Source organism: Amphibalanus amphitrite, unplaced genomic scaffold (assembly GCF_019059575.1).
Source record: "Amphibalanus amphitrite isolate SeventyFive unplaced genomic scaffold, NRLGWU_Aamphi_draft 001061F_arrow, whole genome shotgun sequence".
In the NCBI taxonomy this organism is placed as follows: domain Eukaryota; kingdom Metazoa; phylum Arthropoda; class Thecostraca; order Balanomorpha; family Balanidae; genus Amphibalanus; species Amphibalanus amphitrite.
Window position 1 is genome coordinate 223854 of NW_024882555.1, and position 26771 is coordinate 250624.

At 52.8% G+C, this 26771-nt stretch overlaps 1 protein-coding gene across 1 annotated transcript; it reads left to right on the top strand.

Moving 5' to 3' along the window:
* Positions 1–235: 235 nt before the first annotated feature.
* Positions 236–26714, top strand: LOC122369677 (transmembrane channel-like protein 5; the record flags this gene model as incomplete). The annotated part of the gene is made up of 18 exons (XM_043344587.1): positions 236–515; positions 2739–2931; positions 3297–3382; positions 3695–3806; positions 4176–4265; positions 5268–5409; positions 5730–5881; positions 6249–6408; positions 7228–7376; positions 11923–12073; positions 12705–12875; positions 13185–13330; positions 13628–13700; positions 24119–24228; positions 24572–24731; positions 25348–25478; positions 26006–26187; positions 26593–26714. Coding segments are annotated over exons 1-18 (2334 nt in total), but the record flags the coding sequence as incomplete, so codon positions are not given.
* Between the last annotated feature and the right edge of the window lie 57 nt (positions 26715–26771).

Consider the following 26771-nt stretch of genomic DNA (forward strand, 5'->3'; position numbering starts at 1 on the left):
TTATTTTGTAACAGCTGCGCCATTTTAGCACGCTTTAGCCTGTGAAGGTCACGTGTTTGCTAGTATTTAAATTGATATATTCTTAACTCTAGCTCTAAAAATCAGTAATTGTATTTTGAAACATTTAAAAACAAATTTTATGAATTTTATAAATTCTTTGAGACAACAAAACTGAAATAAAAAGCAAGATAACCAATTTGTGACCACCAAAGTCACGTGATAATAAAGTACTCCTAATTCAACGGGAAATAAATGCCTGTGTGCATGGCCCCGCTTTGTTTTGCAGAAGAAAGAAGCTTTGTCATTTTCCTATCTGTGCTAGCTGCGATTGGGTTATATTCTGTGATATGTTGATTCGTCACGTTTATTTGATAAGACAAGCTTTCGCGCATTGATTGATAGCTTATCTGTAAAATTCCCTTGCTAGCTTGTTCACCTGCAGTCTGCCTGTTGATGCGCAGCATGCTTCATCCCGGAGTTGGGTCCAGGTCTTCCTCGCAGCTGAGCTAAAATGGGTTAGTATTTATTGGAGATTTGGAAACATGCATTTGAAATGTGAAAAGCAGACATGTGTAGGGCCCCATCCTGATCCAGGTGCTCTGCGGCCGCTCTAGCTCCCGCAGCCAGGTGGTATAGTCCTAAAGCAGGCATCACACTTGTTTTTTCAACCAAGGAGAGGCGCTATGCCCAGAGATGCTTTCTATTCAAACCAAACCTAACCTACAACCTAAAACCTACCACCTAAAATGCTTAAATTTTAATTATTTAATTGCTTTATTGCAAAACAGAATCATGATAGGTCAAGGTACAGGGGCCCGGGAACGATTTTCAAGTTGGGGGGGCGAGCCTAAAATACCTGACATGATGCATATGAAACAGTGGCGTAGCTAGGGGTCTAAGGGAACACGTACCCCCCCCCCCCCCCATCGGGATAAAGGGGACTCGGGTCCGAGGGGCCCTGCGGCGCCATTTGACCGCTGAGGGTTAACGATGGCCATATTTCTACTCAGAAGAGCCCCATGGGGCTCGTCTGAGCACCTCATGGGCCCTAAATAGCCACACTAAGATCTCCATAAGGGTCCGACGCCGGCGTCTGAGGGCCTCTTGCGGCTTTTAAGGACACCTCGGTGATCTCCAAGACCTCTCAGAGGCCAGTAACGGGCCTTTAAAGGCCCGTTACTGGCCTCTGAGAGGTCTTACCGGCCTATGAGGTGCCAGTTCTAGGGGCATTTCCCGCCTGTGATGGTCCCACACTTAATTTTCTGAGGGCCCATAACGGCAACTGTGGGGCCCTCGTCGGCGCCTATGAGGGCCTGTCTCTAAGGACCCCACAGGACTTCTTCTGCCGGCGTAAGGTCCCCTTGCCGGTCACTGAGACTCCCTGCCGGCTTGTAGAGAGTTCGCGTCAGCAGCACTAAAGGCCCCACACCCGTCTGTAACGGCCCCACACCAGCGTCAATGAGGATCCCAGCAACTTGTAAGGACCCTCATCGGCGCCTCTGAGAGAATCACACTAGCACCTCTGAGCGCCCACACCGGCACCTGCATGGCGGCCCCACACCAGTGCCTCTAAAGGCCCCTTACCAGCGGCTCTGAGGGCCCTATGCCGGTGATTCTGAGGGTGCTACCGATAACCGAAGGCACCACACAAGCCCTTAGTGTCGCTGAGCTTTAATCCCATATCGGCCCTCCGAGGGCGCCACGTCAGTGCACTCATTGCCCCACACCCCTCGGCCCTCCATCACATCCGGAGCGGGTAAACTGTGTTATACCTATAATAGCAACGATTTTACCACCGTTGTACGTTATGTATTTCTCAAAGTTGACTCAAGCTGGTGCAGTATAAAATCTGGCCTGCCAAACTTATGGCCACGATCAGGCCCAAATCAAAGCGGGATGACAATAGTCAATAGCAGATGTCAAATCGATACCTACTGTATCAGCAGAAACCATTCAGATGGCAAGGAAAATGCCATGTGTTGATGCGTATAGATGTATGAAGGAAACAAGAAGGAAAAAAGTCCAGAAAAGGGAGGAAAGATCTTTTCTCGCTGCCTCAATGTTGAGGGGGCGCCGCCCCCTCGGCTCTCAAGTTGGGGGGGCAAGCGCCCCCGCTGCCCCCCTGTTCCCGGGTCTATGTCAAGGTACCAACCTATACAAAGAGTGGTGAAATCTGTAATGTTTTGTCTTGCGCACACAGTTTATGTTGAAGTTTCCCTGTGGGTGCTTTCGAGCAGCAACAGGAGCCGGAGGAAGTGTGATGCCATACCCAGAATGCTGCCCTCACCTGATTGGCTACCAGCTAAGCTCAGCCTTTTTATGGTGGGAGCCGCAGAAGCCACAGACACTTGAACAGTGCCAAGGATTCTGACAAAATGGATCTGGGATCTGATCCCATGGACCTTGATCTTGGATCTGAAGGAATTGAAGGCCTAATATACAGCATTGTAGATGTAGAAACAAAGATGCAGCAGTTATTTGTTTGGGGATCTGATGTGTTCTTAGCTCTGAGTCCAATTTTCTCTACAGATTGAGATCTGGTGAGATCATGGATGACTATTTCAATTTTGGACAAGTCCCATATGATTTGGAGTGTGATTTATTTTGGCTCTGTTTAATTAATCTGTCTGTTTCATTAAAGTAATCTGTTTAACTAATTTATATTGGCTCTTATGATATTAACTGCACAATGCAATTTCCATTTAGCAAGAATATTCCAACCCTTCCCCTTCCATCAGACTACCGGGCGCGGGAGTACACGAACGGCGCGTTTGCGGCGGAAGAGGAGGCGATGGCGCGAGGTCCGCGCTCCCGGGACCGCTCCTCGGAGCCCACCTCGTGGGTGCCGGTGGGCCTGTTCCCGTCGGCGGCGGTCGGCCCGGCGACGGATGGAGAGATGGTCGAGCTGCAGGAGCGCACCAGCTCCAACGGGTGAGCGGCGGGGAGGTCGACAGCGCCGGGGGATGACTGGGGCGGCGCCGGGCGCACGCCGCACGGTGTATAATTAGATGTCGCGGATAGATGGACGATCGAGAAGTGTGAAAGTTTTTTTCTCATACAGCTTGAGAAGGCTGAGGCTGCGTTTTGTTCGTGATGTCGAACAGTGCAGAGGATCCTTAACGATTGTTCAGAATTTTACACGGAAACTTAACAAACGGCTACAAATATATATGTTGATGCGATAAGTGATTTTCTCTATCTCTGCTCACCAGAAGCTAGGCAATGGTACACAAATGTGCATAGGTTTCATTGTTTGTCAGCTGTTATCACAGCCGCTTTCTATCTGCCCACGGCAGGGAGGAGGAGTTTTACCAACACGGCCGGCAGTACTCGAGCTTTACCCAGACTCTGCTGCGGGAGCTGCCCTCCCGAGCCCCCACAGGTGAGTACGGAGCTCCAAATGAAGCGATGACCTCCCGAGCTGCCGGTTGGTATGTGAGAAGCAACACAGTGAACTTGAGAACAGTAAGCGCAAATAAGGAGTCTGGGTGAGCATTGAACAGTGAGAAAGTCTGATTGTGCTGTGTTGTGAGTCACAAGACGTAAAAATCACCGTTGAATGTCTGATAACACCACATGCCGACAATAGTGTTTAACTGTTTAACGTTTAGACCAACACTTCCCACAAGACCTCATTTGGCCGCGCTCTTCCGCTGTCCCCTATGTGACTCCGCCCCGCTCTCTGCCGTCTCAGGCGGCCGGACGCTGCGCCGCCGTCGCGGCAGCGGCTCTGACGTGGCCTACAGCACGCTCAGGTCGGTCCACTCGTACGGAGGCACCATCCGCGGCGCCATCGACGTTGCCAGGTGAGTCAGACTGAGTCTGTGATCTGACGTCACGGGAATTCGCGGGATGTTTGAGTGTGCGATGCTACGTAATATACAGCGTTATGCGATAGAGAGTTGTGTTACGTTGAATTAATGTTGATGCCGTGAGATATTTGTTGTCATTCTACGGTCTTCTTCGTTGATTCGAAGTGTGTTGTAATTACTCTGCCATCCATTGCCTAGTTTCAATGGATATGTGGCTGACTTTCCCGATCCTTGGGTACTTGGTAGTTGGTTGACTCTGTCCTGGTTCTCAGGTTCGGTGACGATTGTGTACCCTGAAGTCCCTGAAGCTGAACCCTGCCCTGTACTCAGGTTAGGAAACTGTCTGACTTTCTTCCTCCCCAGGTTCGGTGACGATGTGGACGCCGTGGTGGACGAGATCCAGCGCGGAGAGGGAGACATGGTTGACGCCAACCTGGCCAGACAGGTCGAACTGTGAGTACCGACACTGACCCACGGCATACACACGGCTACCGGGGGCCGGGGATAGGCGCCCGAGAGAGCTAGGAAATGGGAATGGAATCGGACTACCAGCGCTGGATTGGCACTTGGCAGACGGGGATCTTGGAGGTCGGGTTGTGAAACCAAACGCCTATCATGAAGTCGAAGAAAGTATGAATGAATTGATAAGGTAAGACAATATGTTAGTGCTCTTTTTTGCATAGACGACTCAGTTGGGGAATGACTTGATGTGTGTTAAAGGGACTATCCCACCTTTAACATGGGGTTTGAGTTGAGATAGCCAAGTTTGCGGCGAGGTTCAGAAACCACTATCTATCTAGGTTGCAACCCCCGCGGCCTCTTGGTGTTGAAGAAATTCGTTCCCTTCATTTGAAAATGGGCCTTGTACAAGGCCCTATCTTCAACATGGAGCGACCGTTAGTGTGACGTCACCTCGTTTAGTAATTCTGATTTAAATGGGTTTGTTCGTTGAAAAATCGCTTAAAACTTGGTCTGAACTTTGTTGTGGTGCCTACAGAGTAAAAAGAATCAGCTTTATGACAGTAATGTGGCCTGGGGAAGGAGGTAATTTTGGGCTGTGACGTCACATATTTGAAAGTTTGTGTTTGGAATATGGGAAGCCTAAGATGTTTAATGGAAAATAAATGCCAGAACCGTGTTCCTGGTCATCCAATCTATAAAGTCGGGCACAATTTAACTGGTTTTAACAACATTTTAGAAGGTGGGATAGTCCCTTTAAAGAGGGTGGGGGCGAGAAGTGAGATGAGAACCGGTCTCAGGGCGACGGCGACGGTGCGTGGTTTCGTTAAGACCCCGCCCCCTCCCGGGTCTGTAGGAACACGCTGAGGTAACTCGAGCGGCCGCTGTCCTACAATCGACCACCCCTCTCCTCCCTCCCAATCAGGAGCACTCTTTGGGAGCTGGAGCGACCGTTCTCCTACAAACGACCCCTCTTCGGCCCTTTCCCTTCATCAGGAATACCCTGCGTGAACTGGAGCGTCCGCTGTCGTACAAACGTCAGGTGAAGCAGCGACTGGAGCAGCGGGACCGGCAGCAGAGCAGGCGCATCGGCTTCTGGACGCAGCTGAGCAGCAACTTCCACTACTCGCTGGTCCAGGTGAGGACCGTGGATGGGAGACTCTTGGGAGATTCGCTAGATTAAGGAAAAACTTAATTTTCTGTATTTGTAATTCAATTATATAATTATAATGGAATGGTAAAACGGGACTACCAAGGCAGCAGCTTCGGCAATAGTTTGTGGTTTTTGAAGAAACCGAACCGTCGCCGACTGCGATTTTTCATAATATTTATGCTAACAACTTCCCCGCATTTTGCCCATACCTGTTCACTCTGCTACGTTTCCTCATGTTTATACCAGTCAGTCCGCCCTGTGCTGGTCGGAACATATCTGACCCAGGTGTCATTTTTCCCGCCCAGGTGGGTCGCGCCTTCTCCGACGCGTTCGAGTTCGTGAAGCTGTGGAAGGGCCACCTGCAGCGACTGCGCGGCCAGCTCGGCAGCGGCGTGGCCACCTACTTCGAGTTCCTGGAGTCGCTGTTCTACCTCAACCTCTTCACCATGCTGGCCGTGTGAGTGGAATTAGGACGGAGGGCCGTGGGGGGGGGGGGGGAGGGGGGAGGATCTAATAGAACGACAAGAAGGGGTGCAGATGCGGCTGATACTTTTCAGATAGCTTCATAAGTCAGGCTGGGCCTTTGGCTTTCGCCATGTATGTCGCTTCGGTATGTGCGAATTTAACGCGTTCTGGAACCGGGGTCGATTACCAGTTGTCGACATATTTGCATCGATGCTCCATGATTTCTCAATTTCTATTTAAGGATACTGATAAGCCTGAATTTTGTGTGTAGAACTTCGTTTCTGGGTTCCTGCCCACCTTGATCGGACGATAAGGTAGGACGCTTCCTGAGGATTTACTTATGATCTTTCTGTTCCCAGTGTGGGTTTCCTGATGACACCCCAGCTGCTGCTGCGAACCCACGAGCCTCGCGAGGCGTTCGCCAGCGCTGTGGGCGTCTTCGTCAACCAGACGCCGCCTGACATGACGGCGTACAGCGGCAACCAGCCGTTCCACTTCGGCAACCTCTTCACCGGACAGGTGGGTCAAGGAGAAGTCCTCAGAGAACAGGACGTGGGTTAGGTTCTACATATGCACGAGACATGTGGGTAAGGGTCAAGGGAGATGTATTCTCGTGACAGGTGAGTTGGTGAACCTTTTCCTAGAATATGGATCGGGGTCGACGATTGGGCTGAAGTGGGGACGAGATCAGGTGATGATTCAGAAATTGAATGCGGAGAACCAGGTGAGGCACATATGAGATCGATCAAATTATTTGGCGTCATCATATGGCCGGCGTAACTTAAACCGAGTGGCTGTCTTGGTACGCCAATGACCGAGGTTGATGAGCTCGTTGGGATTTAATGTTGGCTGGTCGGGACATTTCTTTCAGGTTAGAGGTGACGTCAGGGTAGCGTCACCCACGTCCGATGTTAGGGAGAGCGCTTTATGTGTAGTGTCTTTTGGTTATGTGATGTGTGTTATTGGCTGAGTTTGGATGTCTAATTTCATTGCACATAGACTGGTGTTTCGTTTAATTTAGAGTTGAGTAATAAAATTGAGATATTATCTTGCAAGCGTTTTTTTTTGTGTATGTTGTACATAGACGTGTTCGATAGCATAAACCCTCTTTGCCATTGTTCAGTGCTCCTCCTTTGTTTCCTCATTTATTTTATTTGCTGCATTTTGCTTTCTCTAATTCATAGTGTGACATTATGTTTGCATCTTGCATTTTCAAACCCTGTTCAGCTGCTGCTAGGCATTTTTAACCCGCTGGTTTTGGTTACTGTGCTCTTTTCGTTTTTCACCACGCTGGCATTTGCCCCACGTTTTCTACCACGCTCGTGCCCTGTTCCCTAGGGCTGGCTGAACACGACCGAACTCTACTACGGTTTCTACTACCGGGCGGACGTAGCCCTGTTTGGGGGCCTCATCTACAGCATGCCCCGCGCCTATTTCTTCACTGTCACGATCTGTCTGGCCCTGCAGCTTGCCTTTCTGGCCGTGGTGTAAGTGCCTGTTTTTTTTTTTCGACGGTGGGATGCTTGGCGGATATTTTACGTAAATATGATGCGTGATTTTGATGTGTGCATCATAGATGTTTATGGAGGTCAACATTTATGATGCTATCTGAAAATTGTTGTGAGTTCATACCTTGAATTTCTTTGGAATACTTCAACCGGGGTTTGCAAATGTCAATGCCGATGTAGTAACACAACGGGAGCGCAGAAAAAAAAATGTGATAAACCAGCACTTTTCCTTGTCTTTCAGTGACCTCCTATAATGCTAACGCATTTCGCCACACCTATTTTTCCGTTTTGTTGCTTTTCCTTCGTATTCTCATTTCTCCTCTTACGTTTCCCATTGTATTGACCACTTTCTCTCACCCTCCGTATCCTTTCACAGATCCTCTGCTCCTCTGCGACAAAACCTCTCAGTCGCCGCCATCATCTCTATACCTCCGCACCTCCATCCTCGATAGTCGCCCGGCGCCGGTGGCGTCATTACCCTGATAGCGGGGTTTCTACTCACTGCGCTGCGCCCTGATAGAGAGGACGCGGACAGGTGGTCTCTGTTACGGCGCTATCGGGTGGGTTTGAGGCCGGCCGCCACCACTGCCGCCGGTAGATATGGACGTGGTACGGGGTGTTTTATGGGACCCGTATCAGTACTTGTCCCGCTGCACGATAAGCTAATCATGTGATCTGTGGAGGGTATGCACTCTAGATTCATCGAAAATGATTTATGAAGAGGGTTTTACTAATTCACCTATAGTCCATTTTTTTCAAAAGGCTCATGGCCCGAAGTATTATTTTGGAGTTGGCACGTGCGAGACGCTAGAAAATAACGCAAGCAAACGCAAGCTGAGATGAATTTCTCTGAATTTCTCGGCCATTTTTGAAAGATAAGTGCAGTGCAACGGAGCAAGTTGTTCAATTTAGCTTATAGTACTTAGTAAACTCATAGATTTGAGTCATACTGTTGATTTTGTATGCAAATTTAACGTCACTCATAGAGTAACATTGATTCCACAGCCAGCTCATCACTTGAGAAACTAGCAAGCGGCAAATCTTTAAACATTCAAGACAGAATCTGTCGCGGGGGCCGGAATTCTGAACGGCAAGCTCATGGAAAACATGTAATTGTTAGCTGCTGAAGCTGGTGACGTTCCATATTGTTGTCTTAACTCTTACATTGTGTTCTCGCATGCTACGTGCAAACTTCAGTCGTCTTTTAAGTCTTTCCAGATTTAGTAGGCGCATACCCGACTTCTTCCCAATACAGAAATCGATCGATCAGCATTGTAATAGATCGGCAGAGATGCTGGCTCATGTTTCTTTTTGTACTCAACAGAAATAAACGTAAAACAAAATGCCAATCGGTATGTTACTTTTGTAGGTCTGTAAACAGGTCATCCACGTGATCATCTTAATAATTTGTTTAGTGCCTACGGCTAGACCCCGTGTGGAAGCATTTTCGATTCACAGTTCCTCATTATGAGTCGTATGTCTATACTTTTTTCCAAACTATCCGCAAGTCAGAGACCAGCCGACCGAGCCGACCAGTCTGATTTCGAAATGTGCCAAGCCGGTGTTATAGTCTGTTTTTTTTTTAGCAGCTGCCGGTCGTTTTAAGTGCCTAAATTGCAACTGCGCGTGCTTTTGAGACTGCGAAAACAGAAATACGAGACACTTTCTATCGGCTCCTTTTATGGCGGCCCGAATGGAGCGTATCAATCCAGTATCGATCCGTGTCGATCCAGCTGTCGTACTGAACTTGCCATGTTCTCCACACTCAGGCTCCAGCATTCAGAATTGTGCTGACTTTCACTTAGGCTGGTGGAATAAGCTGCGGATTTGTCTTTTACGCCTCACAACCCTTCTTGAGAATTGTCATCACCGTTCTTGCGCTATCAGTTTGTACACTATATAAAAAGAGGAGAGAGGGGTTGAGAGGAGGGCAACGTTCCCTGGCCAGGTGGCCTCTTTGTGTCAGCGAAGATGGTACAAAAGTCGTGCCATGGTGCCAGCGATAGCAGGAGGCAGGAGATTGAGAAAGTGAATAATTTAGGAATGAAACCAGCTTGTGTATACCGCCTTATCACTGTTCTTTATATGTAGATTGCATCATACCTATATGAAATGCAAAAGTGCTCAAATGTCCGGGCGTCGTTTGTATTTTAAACAGCGCCGGGCCGGTACTCGGCGACTTCCGCGCCGGGCCGGGGGTGTCTGAACCCACCCCCGTCTAAATCAGCTCCTGGGCCAAGTAGCGACTCGCAGTAAGCGTTATTCGAAAGAGCAAAAGAAATAATGAAGAAAACACATCAGTCATTTTTAGGTCAGGTCAAAGGTCAGGTCACCAGAGGTCATCAAAGGTCAAATTTTGTCAAATCAAAGGTCAAACGAAAGAGCAAAAAGTAAACCATATATTCTGAAGGTCATCCCAGTGCAGTCTGCATCCAGCTGTTCACGCCTGCCTCGTGCATAATCGCAAATCATAATCATGCGATCATCATCAGTCATCACCGTATAGCGAGTCAGCCCAGCACAGCTCCTCTCGTCTTCTACTCGTCTTCTGTGTCTTCGTCTTCACTATCACTGCTTCCCAGGGTAACGACGACGCGCTCCACCTCTTCGGCCACGTTCTCGTGCTGCCAGTAGCGCTCTTCGAGCACTTCCACGTGATCGCAGCACTTAGCCCATGCCGAGGGTGGGATGTGGGCCACCGCCTCTTCCACAAGCAGCTTGATGGCTCCCATGCTTCCGCTTCTGTTGCGTTGTCTCACATACGTTTTCAGTTGAGCCCATATCATTTCGATCGGGTTCAGGTCGCAACTGTAGGGTGCCAGCCTGACCACTGTGTGTCCTTTTTCTTTTGCCAGTTCATCCACATAGTACGTTTTTGGGGGAGCGTGCTTGTGAACCAGCTCCAGAAGCTCCACTTTGAGCATGTCGTCGGCATATGAAATGCCATTTTCTTCCAGCCATGCCTGGATCTCCCCTTTCTTGTTACTGGTCGTCGGGGTCTTGTTTTTAATCCGGCTGTGGTAGCTGGCGTTGTCCATGACGATAACGCTGTTAGCCGGGATGTTCTGGAGTAGGCTGGAGAACCATTCCTCGAAATGTTGCGCATTCATCGAGTCGTGGTAGTCGGTGCTCTTGCCGTCGGTCCAGGTGGTAAGCAAGGCATCACCGACAAATCCATCTCTGGATCCAGCATGGACAATGATCAGACGCTTGCCTTTGCCAACAACACTTCTTCTGCCACAAAACTCGCGATCATCCAGCCAGCCTTTTTGATCAAAATCAAACTGACTGAACCACGTTTCATCGAGATAGATGACTGCTCGGTCGGGCTCAGTATTGCGGATCCTGCGCATTTCTCTGAGGTAGCGGGCTCTTGCAGCCCGCACGTACGGGCGCTCCATCAGCAGCTTCCTGTTGTTTACCTTCCTGTAACGGAAGCCGTTCTGGAGGAGGATCTTGCGCAGGGAGCTGCGACTGAAGGTTAAGTCCAGCTCACTTGTCACCTTCATCAGGATCGAGTTTAGGGTAACTCGCTCACCCTTTTCGTACATGCTGTGTATGGCTCGTTTTATGGCACACACGTCGAAATCGTCGATTTTCTGAACGACTCCCGTCCGTGGGGCTGACTTCATAGGAGACTTGAACTCGCCGACTTCCTTTTCTTTCATGATGTTGCGAACTGTCCGCTCGGAGACACCAGTCATCAGATTCACTCTCTCATACACTTTATTTGGGTGAACCAAACAATATGAACCGCATGGTTCTCCTGTTAAGGCCATGTTACTTTTCTCTTTTGAACAAAATTCAAAAACATTGAAAATCACCTCCTTGGTCTGGCGATCGATTGGGGAACATTTTAGCTTCGAAAAAGACATCTTTTCCTTCTTTTTAGTTCATGTCGAAGAAAAGTTACGGATGTGCAAAGTTTCAGGATTTGCAGGATTTCCATAGCATTTTTGCTTTCGCTCCTCGCGCACTTATCAGACAGGCGCTTTAAACGACCGGCAGCTGCTAAAAAAAACAGACTATAGTTGATTTCTGTAAAAACCATCACTTTGCACGTGACAATTCTAAAATCGATTTTCGGGCCGTGCGCCTTTTGAAATAAAATGGACTATAATTTAGATGCGATGAATGACTTTTGTTTGCATTGTTCTATATACCTTTATTTTGATCCGATACTGGTGCAGGCCTTTTATTTTCTCATTGGGCAGTGGGCACTACCCTCACTTCACTAATTCTCGCGAGCTGAGTGGATACTTACCAACAAATATCTACACGGGCCTCATATGAAACGTACGCACTTCAGACATCCCATGCAGCATTGTTTTTCTGCGCAACATAAATGTACCTGAGAAATTATACCAGGTTTTTACGCATTGTTTGGCGTGAGCTTCCATCCAGTGTCAATTGAGCCCAATACCAATATCTATCCGTCAAACGACGATGCCGATAAATAAGGGTTTATTTTTACCTCAAATAACTTAGGTAACACCCCCCCCCCTTCTTCCAATTCGTTTTGCAGCACGGCCCGCCTGTACCGGGCCAACTTCATCGACGCCTCCAGCGTGTCTCGTAACGTCTTCTTCAACAAGGTGCTGTGCAGCTGGGACTTCAGCATCGCCTCGGAGAAGATGGCCAGCCTGCGGCACAACGCCATCTACAACGAACTCAGGGTGAGTTAGCGGCACAATGTGACCTCTCTGTAACACTAGGAGATGACGTTGGACTCGTCTTTGACCCCAAATGCATGATAATTAATGGTGTGTGACCTTTCTGGGCCCTAGGAGATGACGTGTCCCCTGCTGCTGACCCTGTCTGATCCCACAGATGACTTGGTGTTACCCCTGTGACCTTTCTCTGACCCCTGTGCCCCCTGCAGGAGATGCCGTGTGACCTTGTGCTCACCCCTGGTGACCTCTGTGTGACCCCCGTGACCTCTTTGACCTCTGTGTTACCCTGCAGGAAATGAACTGTGACCTGTTAATGATCCCCTGTGACCTCTCCTTGACCCCGCAGGAGACGACGTGTGACCTTTTCTTGACCTCCGTGACCTCTGACCCTCCGTGATCTTCGTTGCCCCGCAGATGACTTGTGACGTCCTGTGCTGACCTTCGTGGCCTCTGTCTGACCCCGCAGGAGACGACGTGTGACCTTTGCCTGACCTCCGTGGCCTCTGTCTAACCCCGCAGGAGACGACGTGTGACCTTTTCCTGACCTTCCGTGACCTCTGTCCGACCCCGCAGGAGATGACGTGTGACTTTTTCCTGACCTTCCGTGACCTCTGTCTCATGTCGGACCCCGCAGGAGATGACGTGCGACCTGGTGCGCAAGCAGCGCTCGCTGGTGCCCGAGGACGGCCAGCCGCCGGGCCCCGGTAAGATGGTCTGGGCCATCCGCTGTCTGGTGAACTCTGTGATTGCCGGCACGCTGGTCGGCGTCGGCTTCCTCACCAGGTACCTGCTGCAGCAACAGCAGGTCAGCTGGAAGAGTGACACGGTGACTCTTTACCGTGGCGGTGTTTGGATCTTCACCCTCAGAGCTGCTTCTTGACCAGTGTTAGAATATGAATTGACGTATGCTAGAGTTGTGTTTCACGACCTTATAATGTGGTGTGGATACGAGTTTGAAAGATTCAGCCACGTATTAGATAAAAAAATGAACGTTTTCTATTGATTGCTGCGGTTTATTCTTCCTGTCCTTGTTTACGCTGCCGTTGCTATCAAATCTATCACCACTATCTGTCTCATACCGTCAATTACTACCGCACCCTTCGCCTTCCCTCAGAACGTGTCCCCCGGTTTTCTGCGTGTGGCGGCGTTCGCGGTGGTGGTCACCGTACTCGTGTACCTGCTGCCGTTCGCGTTCAGCCGTCTGGCGCAGCTGGAGCTCTACGGGCAGCTGAGATACCAGGTCTACGTCACACTAGCGAGGTGAGGGGACTGGGGAAGGGAGGAAATGAATGAGAAAGGGGATGAGAACTGAGAATATGGAGGAGCCAGGAAACTGATCCGAGGGACTGGGTGTGATGTTGGCTTATATTAGGCGGATAAAGATGATAGCGGGTTGCTAATGGGGGAGAGCATATTTTTGTTTTAAATCGGATCCACTGGGCACATCATAGCTACCTGTGTGTGCCATTTGGGTGTGATATAATTTGACACCCGTTCGTTCTCAACTGCAATATTTTTTGAACCGTGTAGTATTTCAAATTTTTATGTCGTTTGCAGGACCATCGTGCTGGAGGCTGTCATCCTGGGTGTCACCATCAGTTTTTGGCTGGATAAACAGACGGGAAAACAGGTGAGTACTCACGTCATCTACACCTCCTATTGTATCACAACCCTGTTGGCTTTATTGATCGTACGTTGTAATGTTGACAGTGAATGTGATGCGGTGGCCGGCCTACATACTGGTGCAGTTTCAAGGCTAACCGAACCATGTCAACGCTTTGGAATTCATTTAACCAATCGTGTACAAGTGTGCAGTGTCCCACCGTGATGCCTCTCCCTTTTCCCTCCTTGACCCTGGTCACCAGCTACACTTACTGTTTTAAGTGCTGTGAGAGTGACTGGGTGATTGTGCATCGTACCTGAGATGAGATGAGATGAGATGAGAGATGATTTATTTGAGCATCCATATTCACACTTGTCGAAACATTACGATTGGCGTAGAAGCGCTATGGCGCTTAAAACGAGACGCCGCTCGAAACACGTAGAAAGCAGACAATAACACTTCTAATCGAACACTACTAATCACTACTGATCTTAATCAAAATGTCAATATTAACATAGCGAAGTCGACCCTGCCTTGGCCAAAACGCCTGTCCCCGCCCCTACTCGCGCCATTGCTCTGTATTCCGAAATGGAAGTGCTGCTCCTAGTTCTAGCAGGCAAATCTCCGCGTTTTGAGTATATAGCTCTGGACGGCCATGGCGGTGTCATGGCGGGTAACCTTCATAACTCGCGAAGGCCCATTTAGCAGTGTTTCTATTTTCTTTTTCCGAGGAATGTTTTGAAAGTTCTCACTGAGAAGTTCAGTTAACCTTTCGAACAATTCTTCTCGTTCTGTGCGAAAGAGTGGACAGATAAGGAGGAAATGCTCGTTGTTTTCTGTAGCAGCACCACATCTGCACTTGGCTGAATCACTTTTCCCTAATTTGAATCTGTGGTCTTTAAGATCTGATGAATTAAGCCTGAGTCGGGTGTGAAGCCGGTTTCCAATTTTGGAACCTGTGCTTAGGTAGGAGCTAGGTGACATGTTTATACCGGCATATGCATACAGCCTCTTTTTGAAGAATTTTTTGCTGTGTTCGGCTCGTAAGTCGTTGGGTAGTTCGTTCCAGATTCTTGTTGTTGTTGGGATGATAGATCTCGCGTAGGAAGCTGAGCGGACTGCTGGGATGGTGCGTTGAGTGGACTGTGTGCATCGCAGATTTCTCTCTATCTCTAGGTTTCTCGTTTTGGGTATGATGTCTTTTATAAAGTCCGGAACACGATCATCTAATGCTATCTTGTGATAGAGTTGCACTTTGTGGGCCCAACGTCTGTCTACTAGTGAGGTCCAGCCCAGCTCTTTCCGGAGGCCCGCTGTAGACGTCCTTCGAGGTGTGTCAGTGATAAGGCGTGCCGCCCTGTTCTGTGCTTTCTCTAGTCGGGACTTGTCAAATGCTGTCAGATGGCAATCAAATATTGAGTCGCAGATATTGATTCGCAAATATTGATATTACCTTTGTAACACCCTTTTCCCCTGTCGACCCCGTTCACACGTTACCGCTGTGTTCCAGTGTTGGGAGAGCGAGCTGGGTCAGGTGATTGTGCAGCGCACCATCCTAATACCCTTTCCCCGATCCCTGCTCACCCACTACCGCTGTGTTCCAGTGCTGGGAGAGCGAGCTGGGTCAGGTGATTGTGCAGCGCACCATCCTAATACCCTTTCCCCGATCCCTGCTCACCCACTACCGCTGTGTTCCAGTGTTGGGAGAGCGAGCTGGGTCAGGTGATTGTGCAGCGTACCATCCTAATACCCTTTCCCCGATCCCTGCTCACCCACTACCGCTGTGTTCCAGTGCTGGGAGAGCGAGCTGGGTCAGGTGATTGTGCAGCGCACCATCCTAATACCCTTTCCCCGATCCCTGCTCACCCACTACCGCTGTGTTCCAGTGTTGGGAGAGCGAGCTGGGCCAGGTGATTGTGCAGCGCACCATCCTAATACCCTTTCCCCGATCCCTGCTCACCCACTACCGCTGTGTTCCAGTGTTGGGAGAGCGAGCTGGGTCAGGTGATTGTGCAGCGCACCATCCTAATACCCTTTCCCCGATCCCTGCTCACCCACTACCGCTGTGTTCCAGTGTTGGGAGAGCGAGCTGGGCCAGGTGATTGTGCAGCGCACCATCCTAATACCCTTTCCCCGATCCCTGCTCACCCACTACCGCTGTGTTCCAGTGTTGGGAGAGCGAGCTGGGTCAGGTGATTGTGCAGCGCACCATCCTAATACCCTTTCCCCGATCCCTGCTCACCCACTACCGCTGTGTTCCAGTGTTGGGAGAGCGAGCTGGGTCAGGTGATTGTGCAGCGCACCATCCCTAATACCCTTTCCCCGATCCCTGCTCACCCACTACCGCTGTGTTCCAGTGTTGGGAGAGCGAGCTGGGTCAGGTGATTGTGCAGCGCACCATCCTAATACCCTTTCCCCGATCCCTGCTCACCCACTACCGCTGTGTTCCAGTGCTGGGAGAGCGAGCTGGGTCAGGTGATTGTGCAGCGCACCATCCTAATACCCTTTCCCCGATCCCTGCTCACCCACTACCGCCGTGTTCCAGTGCTGGGAGAGCGAGCTGGGTCAGGTGATTGTGCAGCGCACCATCCTAATACCCTTTCCCCGATCCCTGCTCACCCACTACCGCTGTGTTCCAGTGCTGGGAGAGCGAGCTGGGCCAGGTGATTGTGCAGCGCACCATCCTAATACCCTTTCCCCGATCCCTGCTCACCCACTACCGCTGTGTTCCAGTGTTGGGAGAGCGAGCTGGGTCAGGTGATTGTGCAGCGTACCATCCTAATACCCTTTCCCCGATCCCTGCTCACCCACTACCGCTGTGTTCCAGTGCTGGGAGAGCGAGCTGGGTCAGGTGATTGTGCAGCGCACCATCCTAATACCCTTTCCCCGATCCCTGCTCACCCACTACCGCTGTGTTCCAGTGTTGGGAGAGCGAGCTGGGTCAGGTGATTGTGCAGCGCACCATCCTAATACCCTTTCCCCGATCCCTGCTCACCCACTACCGCTGTGTTCCAGTGTTGGGAGAGCGAGCTGGGCCAGGTGATTGTGCAGCGCACCATCCTAATACCCTTTCCCCTGACCCCGCTCACCCACTACCGCTGTGTTCCAGTGTTGGGAGAGCGAGCTGGGTCAGGTGATTGTGCAGCGCACCATCCTAATACCCTTTCCCCGATCCCTGCTCACCCACTACCGCTGTGTTCCAGTGTTGGGAGAGCGAGCTGGGTCAGGTGATTGTGCAGCGTACCATCCTAATACCCTTTCCCCGATCCCTGCTCACCCACTACCGCTGTGTTCCAGTGTTGGGAGAGCGAGCTGGGTCAGGTGATTGTGCAGCGTACCATCCTAATACCCTTTCCCCGATCCCTGCTCACCCACTACCGCTGTGTTCCAGTGCTGGGAGAGCGAGCTGGGTCAGGTGATTGTGCAGCGCACCATCCTAATACCCTTTCCCCGATCCCTGCTCACCCACTACCGCTGTGTTCCAGTGTTGGGAGAGCGAGCTGGGCCAGGTGATTGTGCAGCGCACCATCCTAATACCCTTTCCCCGATCCCTGCTCACCCACTACCGCTGTGTTCCAGTGTTGGGAGAGCGAGCTGGGTCAGGTGATTGTGCAGCGCACCATCCTAATACCCTTTCCCCGATCCCTGCTCACCCACTACCGCCGTGTTCCAGTGCTGGGAGAGCGAGCTGGGTCAGGTGATTGTGCAGCGTACCATCCTAATACCCTTTCCCCGATCCCCGCTCACCCACTACCGCCGTGTTCCAGTGTTGGGAGAGCGAGCTGGGCCAGGTGATTGTGCAGCGCACCATCCTAATACCCTTTCCCCGATCCCTGCTCACCCACTACCGCTGTGTTCCAGTGCTGGGAGAGCGAGCTGGGTCAGGTGATTGTGCAGCGCACCATCCTAATACCCTTTCCCCGATCCCTGCTCACCCACTACCGCCGTGTTCCAGTGCTGGGAGAGCGAGCTGGGTCAGGTGATTGTGCAGCGCACCATCCTAATACCCTTTCCCCGATCCCTGCTCACCCACTACCGCCGTGTTCCAGTGTTGGGAGAGCGAGCTGGGCCAGGTGATTGTGCAGCGCACCATCCTAATACCCTTTCCCCGATCCCTGCTCACCCACTACCGCTGTGTTCCAGTGTTGGGAGAGCGAGCTGGGTCAGGTGATTGTGCAGCGCACCATCCTAATACCCTTTCCCCGATCCCTGCTCACCCACTACCGCTGTGTTCCAGTGTTGGGAGAGCGAGCTGGGCCAGGTGATTGTGCAGCGCACCATCCTAATACCCTTTCCCCGATCCCTGCTCACCCACTACCGCTGTGTTCCAGTGCTGGGAGAGCGAGCTGGGTCAGGTGATTGTGCAGCGCACCATCCTAATACCCTTTCCCCGATCCCTGCTCACCCACTACCGCTGTGTTCCAGTGTTGGGAGAGCGAGCTGGGTCAGGTGATTGTGCAGCGCACCATCCTAATACCCTTTCCCCGATCCCTGCTCACCCACTACCGCTGTGTTCCAGTGTTGGGAGAGCGAGCTGGGTCAGGTGATTGTGCAGCGCACCATCCTAATACCCTTTCCCCGATCCCTGCTCACCCACTACCGCTGTGTTCCAGTGTTGGGAGAGCGAGCTGGGTCAGGTGATTGTGCAGCGCACCATCCTAATACCCTTTCCCCGATCCCTGCTCACCCACTACCGCTGTGTTCCAGTGTTGGGAGAGCGAGCTGGGCCAGGTGATTGTGCAGCGTACCATCCTAATACCCTTTCCCCGATCCCTGCTCACCCACTACCGCTGTGTTCCAGTGTTGGGAGAGCGAGCTGGGTCAGGTGATTGTGCAGCGCACCATCCTAATACCCTTTCCCCGATCCCTGCTCACCCACTACCGCCGTGTTCCAGTGTTGGGAGAGCGAGCTGGGTCAGGTGATTGTGCAGCGCACCATCCTAATACCCTTTCCCCGATCCCTGCTCACCCACTACCGCTGTGTTCCAGTGGTGGGAGAGCGAGCTGGGTCAGGTGATTGTGCAGCGTACCATCCTAATACCCTTTCCCCGATCCCTGCTCACCCACTACCGCTGTGTTCCAGTGTTGGGAGAGCGAGCTGGGTCAGGTGATTGTGCAGCGCACCATCCTAATACCCTTTCCCCGATCCCTGCTCACCCACTACCGCTGTGTTCCAGTGTTGGGAGAGCGAGCTGGGTCAGGTGATTGTGCAGCGCACCATCCTAATACCCTTTCCCCGATCCCTGCTCACCCACTACCGCTGTGTTCCAGTGTTGGGAGAGCGAGCTGGGTCAGGTGATTGTGCAGCGCACCATCCTAATACCCTTTCCCCGATCCCTGCTCACCCACTACCGCTGTGTTCCAGTGTTTGGGAGAGCGAGCTGGGTCAGGTGATTGTGCAGCGCACCATCCTAATACCCTTTCCCCGATCCCTGCTCACCCACTACCGCTGTGTTCCAGTGCTGGGAGAGCGAGCTGGGTCAGGTGATTGTGCAGCGTACCATCCTAATACCCTTTCCCCGATCCCTGCTCACCCACTACCGCTGTGTTCCAGTGTTGGGAGAGCGAGCTGGGTCAGGTGATTGTGCAGCGTACCATCCTAATACCCTTTCCCCGATCCCTGCTCACCCACTACCGCTGTGTTCCAGTGTTGGGAGAGCGAGCTGGGCCAGGTGATTGTGCAGCGTACCATCCTAATACCCTTTCCCCTGACCCCGCTCACCCACTACCGCTGTGTTCCAGTGTTGGGAGAGCGAGCTGGGTCAGGTGATTGTGCAGCGCACCATCCTAATACCCTTTCCCCGATCCCTGCTCACCCACTACCGCTGTGTTCCAGTGTTGGGAGAGCGAGCTGGGTCAGGTGATTGTGCAGCGCACCATCCTAATACCCTTTCCCCGATCCCTGCTCACCCACTACCGCTGTGTTCCAGTGTTGGGAGAGCGAGCTGGGTCAGGTGATTGTGCAGCGCACCATCCTAATACCCTTTCCCCGATCCCTGCTCACCCACTACCGCTGTGTTCCAGTGTTGGGAGAGCGAGCTGGGTCAGGTGATTGTGCAGCGCACCATCCTAATACCCTTTCCCCTGACCCTGCTCACCCACTACCGCTGTGTTCCAGTGTTGGGAGAGCGAGCTGGGTCAGGTGATTGTGCAGCGCACCATCCTAATACCCTTTCCCCGATCCCTGCTCACCCACTACCGCTGTGTTCCAGTGTTGGGAGAGCGAGCTGGGTCAGGTGATTGTGCAGCGCACCATCCTAATACCCTTTCCCCGATCCCTGCTCACCCACTACCGCTGTGTTCCAGTGTTGGGAGAGCGAGCTGGGTCAGGTGATTGTGCAGCGCACCATCCTAATACCCTTTCCCCGATCCCTGCTCACCCACTACCGCTGTGTTCCAGTGTTGGGAGAGCGAGCTGGGTCAGGTGATTGTGCAGCGCACCATCCTAATACCCTTTCCCCGATCCCTGCTCACCCACTACCGCCGTGTTCCAGTGTTGGGAGAGCGAGCTGGGTCAGGTGATTGTGCAGCGTACCATCCTAATACCCTTTCCCCGATCCCCGCTCACCCACTACCGCTGTGTTCCAGTGCTGGGAGAGCGAGCTGGGCCAGGTGATTGTGCAGCGTACCATCCTAATACCCTTTCCCCGATCCCTGCTCACCCACTACCGCTGTGTTCCAGTGTTGGGAGAGCGAGCTGGGCCAGGTGATTGTGCAGCGCACCATCCTAATACCCTTTCCCCGATCCCTGCTCACCCACTACCGCTGTGTTCCAGTGTTGGGAGAGCGAGCTGGGTCAGGTGATTGTGCAGCGCACCATCCTAATACCCTTTCCCCGATCCCTGCTCACCCACTACCGCTGTGTTCCAGTGTTGGGAGAGCGAGCTGGGTCAGGTGATTGTGCAGCGCACCATCCTAATACCCTTTCCCCGATCCCTGCTCACCCACTACCGCTGTGTTCCAGTGTTGGGAGAGCGAGCTGGGTCAGGTGATTGTGCAGCGTACCATCCTAATACCCTTTCCCCGATCCCTGCTCACCCACTACCGCTGTGTTCCAGTGCTGGGAGAGCGAGCTGGGCCAGGTGATTGTGCAGCGCACCATCCTAATACCCTTTCCCCGATCCCTGCTCACCCACTACCGCTGTGTTCCAGTGTTGGGAGAGCGAGCTGGGTCAGGTGATTGTGCAGCGCACCATCCTAATACCCTTTCCCCGATCCCTGCTCACCCACTACCGCTGTGTTCCAGTGCTGGGAGAGCGAGCTGGGTCAGGTGATTGTGCAGCGCACCATCCTAATACCCTTTCCCCGATCCCTGCTCACCCACTACCGCCGTGTTCCAGTGTTGGGAGAGCGAGCTGGGCCAGGTGATTGTGCAGCGCACCATCCCTAATACCCTTTCCCCGATCCCTGCTCACCCACTACCGCTGTGTTCCAGTGTTGGGAGAGCGAGCTGGGTCAGGTGATTGTGCAGCGCACCATCCTAATACCCTTTCCCCGATCCCTGCTCACCCACTACCGCTGTGTTCCAGTGTTGGGAGAGCGAGCTGGGTCAGGTGATTGTGCAGCGTACCATCCTAATACCCTTTCCCCGATCCCTGCTCACCCACTACCGCTGTGTTCCAGTGTTGGGAGAGCGAGCTGGGTCAGGTGATTGTGCAGCGCACCATCCTAATACCCTTTCCCCGATCCCTGCTCACCCACTACCGCTGTGTTCCAGTGTTGGGAGAGCGAGCTGGGTCAGGTGATTGTGCAGCGTACCATCCTAATACCCTTTCCCCGATCCCTGCTCACCCACTACCGCTGTGTTCCAGTGCTGGGAGAGCGAGCTGGGTCAGGTGATTGTGCAGCGCACCATCCTAATACCCTTTCCCCGATCCCTGCTCACCCACTACCGCTGTGTTCCAGTGCTGGGAGAGCGAGCTGGGTCAGGTGATTGTGCAGCGCACCATCCTAATACCCTTTCCCCGATCCCTGCTCACCCACTACCGCTGTGTTCCAGTGTTGGGAGAGCGAGCTGGGCCAGGTGATTGTGCAGCGCACCATCCTAATACCCTTTCCCCGATCCCTGCTCACCCACTACCGCTGTGTTCCAGTGCTGGGAGAGCGAGCTGGGTCAGGTGATTGTGCAGCGCACCATCCTAATACCCTTTCCCCGATCCCTGCTCACCCACTACCGCCGTGTTCCAGTGTTGGGAGAGCGAGCTGGGCCAGGTGATTGTGCAGCGCACCATCCCTAATACCCTTTCCCCGATCCCTGCTCACCCACTACCGCTGTGTTCCAGTGTTGGGAGAGCGAGCTGGGTCAGGTGATTGTGCAGCGCACCATCCTAATACCCTTTCCCCGATCCCTGCTCACCCACTACCGCTGTGTTCCAGTGTTGGGAGAGCGAGCTGGGTCAGGTGATTGTGCAGCGCACCATCCTAATACCCTTTCCCCGATCCCTGCTCACCCACTACCGCTGTGTTCCAGTGTTGGGAGAGCGAGCTGGGTCAGGTGATTGTGCAGCGTACCATCCTAATACCCTTTCCCCGATCCCTGCTCACCCACTACCGCCGTGTTCCAGTGTTGGGAGAGCGAGCTGGGTCAGGTGATTGTGCAGCGCACCATCCTAATACCCTTTCCCCGATCCCTGCTCACCCACTACCGCTGTGTTCCAGTGTTGGGAGAGCGAGCTGGGCCAGGTGATTGTGCAGCGTACCATCCTAATACCCTTTCCCCGATCCCCGCTCACCCACTACCGCTGTGTTCCAGTGTTGGGAGAGCGAGCTGGGTCAGGTGATTGTGCAGCGCACCATCCTAATACCCTTTCCCCGATCCCTGCTCACCCACTACCGCCGTGTTCCAGTGTTGGGAGAGCGAGCTGGGTCAGGTGATTGTGCAGCGTACCATCCTAATACCCTTTCCCCGATCCCTGCTCACCCACTACCGCTGTGTTCCAGTGCTGGGAGAGCGAGCTGGGTCAGGTGATTGTGCAGCGTACCATCCTAATACCCTTTCCCCGATCCCTGCTCACCCACTACCGCTGTGTTCCAGTGTTGGGAGAGCGAGCTGGGTCAGGTGATTGTGCAGCGCACCATCCTAATACCCTTTCCCCGATCCCTGCTCACCCACTACCGCTGTGTTCCAGTGTTGGGAGAGCGAGCTGGGTCAGGTGATTGTGCAGCGTACCATCCTAATACCCTTTCCCCGATCCCTGCTCACCCACTACCGCCGTGTTCCAGTGTTGGGAGAGCGAGCTGGGCCAGGTGATTGTGCAGCGCACCATCCTAATACCCTTTCCCCGATCCCTGCTCACCCACTACCGCCGTGTTCCAGTGTTGGGAGAGCGAGCTGGGTCAGGTGATTGTGCAGCGCACCATCCTAATACCCTTTCCCCGATCCCTGCTCACCCACTACCGCTGTGTTCCAGTGTTGGGAGAGCGAGCTGGGTCAGGTGATTGTGCAGCGCACCATCCTAATACCCTTTCCCCTGACCCCGCTCACCCACTACCGCTGTGTTCCAGTGTTGGGAGAGCGAGCTGGGTCAGGTGATTGTGCAGCGTACCATCCTAATACCCTTTCCCCGATCCCTGCTCACCCACTACCGCTGTGTTCCAGTGTTGGGAGAGCGAGCTGGGCCAGGTGATTGTGCAGCGCACCATCCTAATACCCTTTCCCCGATCCCTGCTCACCCACTACCGCTGTGTTCCAGTGTTGGGAGAGCGAGCTGGGCCAGGTGATTGTGCAGCGCACCATCCTAATACCCTTTCCCCGATCCCTGCTCACCCACTACCGCTGTGTTCCAGTGTTGGGAGAGCGAGCTGGGTCAGGTGATTGTGCAGCGCACCATCCTAATACCCTTTCCCCGATCCCTGCTCACCCACTACCGCTGTGTTCCAGTGTTGGGAGAGCGAGCTGGGTCAGGTGATTGTGCAGCGCACCATCCTAATACCCTTTCCCCGATCCCTGCTCACCCACTACCGCTGTGTTCCAGTGTTGGGAGAGCGAGCTGGGTCAGGTGATTGTGCAGCGCACCATCCTAATACCCTTTCCCCGATCCCTGCTCACCCACTACCGCTGTGTTCCAGTGTTGGGAGAGCGAGCTGGGTCAGGTGATTGTGCAGCGCACCATCCTAATACCCTTTCCCCGATCCCTGCTCACCCACTACCGCTGTGTTCCAGTGCTGGGAGAGCGAGCTGGGTCAGGTGATTGTGCAGCGCACCATCCCTAATACCCTTTCCCCGATCCCTGCTCACCCACTACCGCTGTGTTCCAGTGTTGGGAGAGCGAGCTGGGTCAGGTGATTGTGCAGCGCACCATCCTAATACCCTTTCCCCGATCCCTGCTCACCCACTACCGCTGTGTTCCAGTGCTGGGAGAGCGAGCTGGGTCAGGTGATTGTGCAGCGCACCATCCTAATACCCTTTCCCCGATCCCTGCTCACCCACTACCGCTGTGTTCCAGTGTTGGGAGAGCGAGCTGGGCCAGGTGATCTACCAGCTGGTCATCATGGAGTTCATCTTCACACTCGTACTCTCACTCCTGGGAGAGTTTGTCAGGAACCAGCTGTTCAGGTGGGTGCACTCTGTACGGTAGCGTATGGAACAGTACCCCACCGCTGGGAGAGTTTGTCAGGAACCAGCTGTTCAGGTGGTTACGTCGCTATGCACAGTACACGGCACAGGTCAGGTAACCAGGTTGGAGCGGAAGCGTGGGGATTTAGACTTTACCAAGCGTGGGGGGAAGTTACCAATACCCTAACTCCCTGGTAACTAGTCAACAAGTGTAACGAATTAGCTCCAATGGCTAAATTCTCGCAACCCTGTAACCCTGTAATAGTACCCCAATCCTGACCCACCTCCCAAAGTACCCCCAAAGCCTTCTGACACGTCCTCTGTTCACCCTCTGACCCCACAGGGCGGGCCTGACGCGGATCGGGCGTCCCAAGTTCGAGTTGGCCAGCAACACCATGTTTCTGGTGTACTCGCAGACGCTCGTCTGGCTGGGCCTCTACTTCAGCCCCCTCATCACCGTCATCGGCACCGTCAAACTCTTCTGCTCGTTCTACGTCAAAAAGGTGGGCGCTCACGCCGGGATCAGGGCCAGCAGGGTCGGCAAGGTATTAGTAATCTTTTGGGTGCGTCAGCAGACCTGTTGTGCCAGCTCTTACTGTCTTGATAAATGTGATGTTTTCGAAGCGATGCTGTGTTATACTTGTTTTGTGTTTCTTTGCTAGTTGTTGCTTATAATCGTTGCATTCATTTGCTGTAATGTTTCTCTGAAATGTCAGATACCTAATAGTTATGCGTTTTATATTCTCACACACTAACCGACTGAATGAACTTTGAGTCCAGTTTTGCCGTGGCTCACTTTCTATAACTAACTTATTCCCACGCTTGTTTACACAATAACACCGCGTTCCCAGTTCAGTTGTCTGTCCAGCTGCGAGCCGGCGGCCATTTATAACACATACCACCCGCTGTGGTTTCCAGTTGAGCTGTCTGTCTAGCTGCGAACCGGCGACCATTTATAACACATACCACCCGCTGTGGTTTCCAGTTCAGCTGTCTGTGCAGCTGCGAGCCGGCGTCCATTTATAACACATGCCACCCGCTGTGGTTTCCAATTCAGCTGTCTGTCCAGCTGCGAGCCGGCGGCCATTTATAACACATACCACCCGCTGTGGTTTTCAGTTCAGCTGTCTGTCCAGCTGCGAGCCGGCGGCCAACTCGTGGCGCGCGGCACAGACCCGCACCGTGTTCCAACTGGTGGCCTTCGTCTCCATGATGGCGGCCATGGCGGCCGTCGGAGTGGTCGTCTTCAAGTAAGGACCGATGTTGCCTGTTGGGAGCGGGTGTTGACGTGTTGTGTGGGGTGCCATCACGCTGGGTTCGTTGCTGCCATGCTGGGTAGGGAGTGAGGGTGTTGAGCACGGATCCAGTTGAGTGCTGACCCTTGGAAGTTCACTAGATTGGGGCTAGTAATTAATAGTTTTACTGTCTGCTGAAATCTGATACGACAAAGCGTGTTTATCTGTAAAGAGTATCGCTAAGTTTCGAAACAGTAAGATCGAAACAGATAACTGATATGCGTCTCGCATAGGCATGATACCCGTTTGCGCATTTAGTCCTGCTCATTGTAAGCGAAAGACTGGCGATAACTTTCCAACGTCAGCAGTTGGCGTTATCCATATCGGCTCCGCTCTCCTGCGTCCTTCCAACAGGCCTCGTAATTAGCTGGTGACTCTCGGTCAGCTCCGGTTTCACTATCGTCTCCGCTCTGCCGTCTCTTCCACAGATTGCGCAGATTCTCAAACCACTAACGGCGCCCCTCTCCCCGTCTTTCCCACAGAGTGCGCAGCTCGTCGTCATGCGGGTCCGTTCCAGGATCTGTCGCAGCCGTGGCAGGTGGTGACCGACATCGTGGACCAGTGGAACGACCAGCTGGTCTACTACCTCTCCTACATTACCTCGCCCGGGTTCGCCGTCTACGTCATACTCATACTCTGGTGGGTGGCGACGGAGTGGAGGGAGGTGGGGGTGGGGGGAGAGATAAGTTTGGAGGGAATAATATCAGTACCTCAGTTGAACGTAGGATAGAGCATAACGTTACAAATTACAATTTTGATGCAACTTCATGGATTTCTCTCGTTGGATCCCAGCTGATGATTCACTCATATGTAATTTCACGTGACGAGCATAGGATCATAATCTGTCTCGCAACGGCTCTATAACCCGAAACCTGCCTTTTGTGTATCATTTCCTCCTGGCCTTCATATCCCTGATCCTGTCCTTCCCTAACCCTGTCTCTGACCCTTGTCTTTGACTCTGTCCTTCACCGTTCCCTCCCCGACCCTCTCCCCTCTGTCTAACCCCCCTTTACCCCCGCCCGTCGTTTCAGTATCCTGTGTACTTTGGCCGAACCGGGCCCGCATCCAGCAGCGACGGGTGACCGCACTGCGGGGGCCAGCTGCTGCTCGAGGCCGCAGGACAAACGGCTGCTTGCCATGATGATCGACGAACAGTCGCGGAAACTCAGAGACTCGGGAGGAGAGAGACAGGTGAGACAGGGTGAGAGAGACAGGTTAGAGAGAGACAGGTGAGAGAGAGACAGGTGA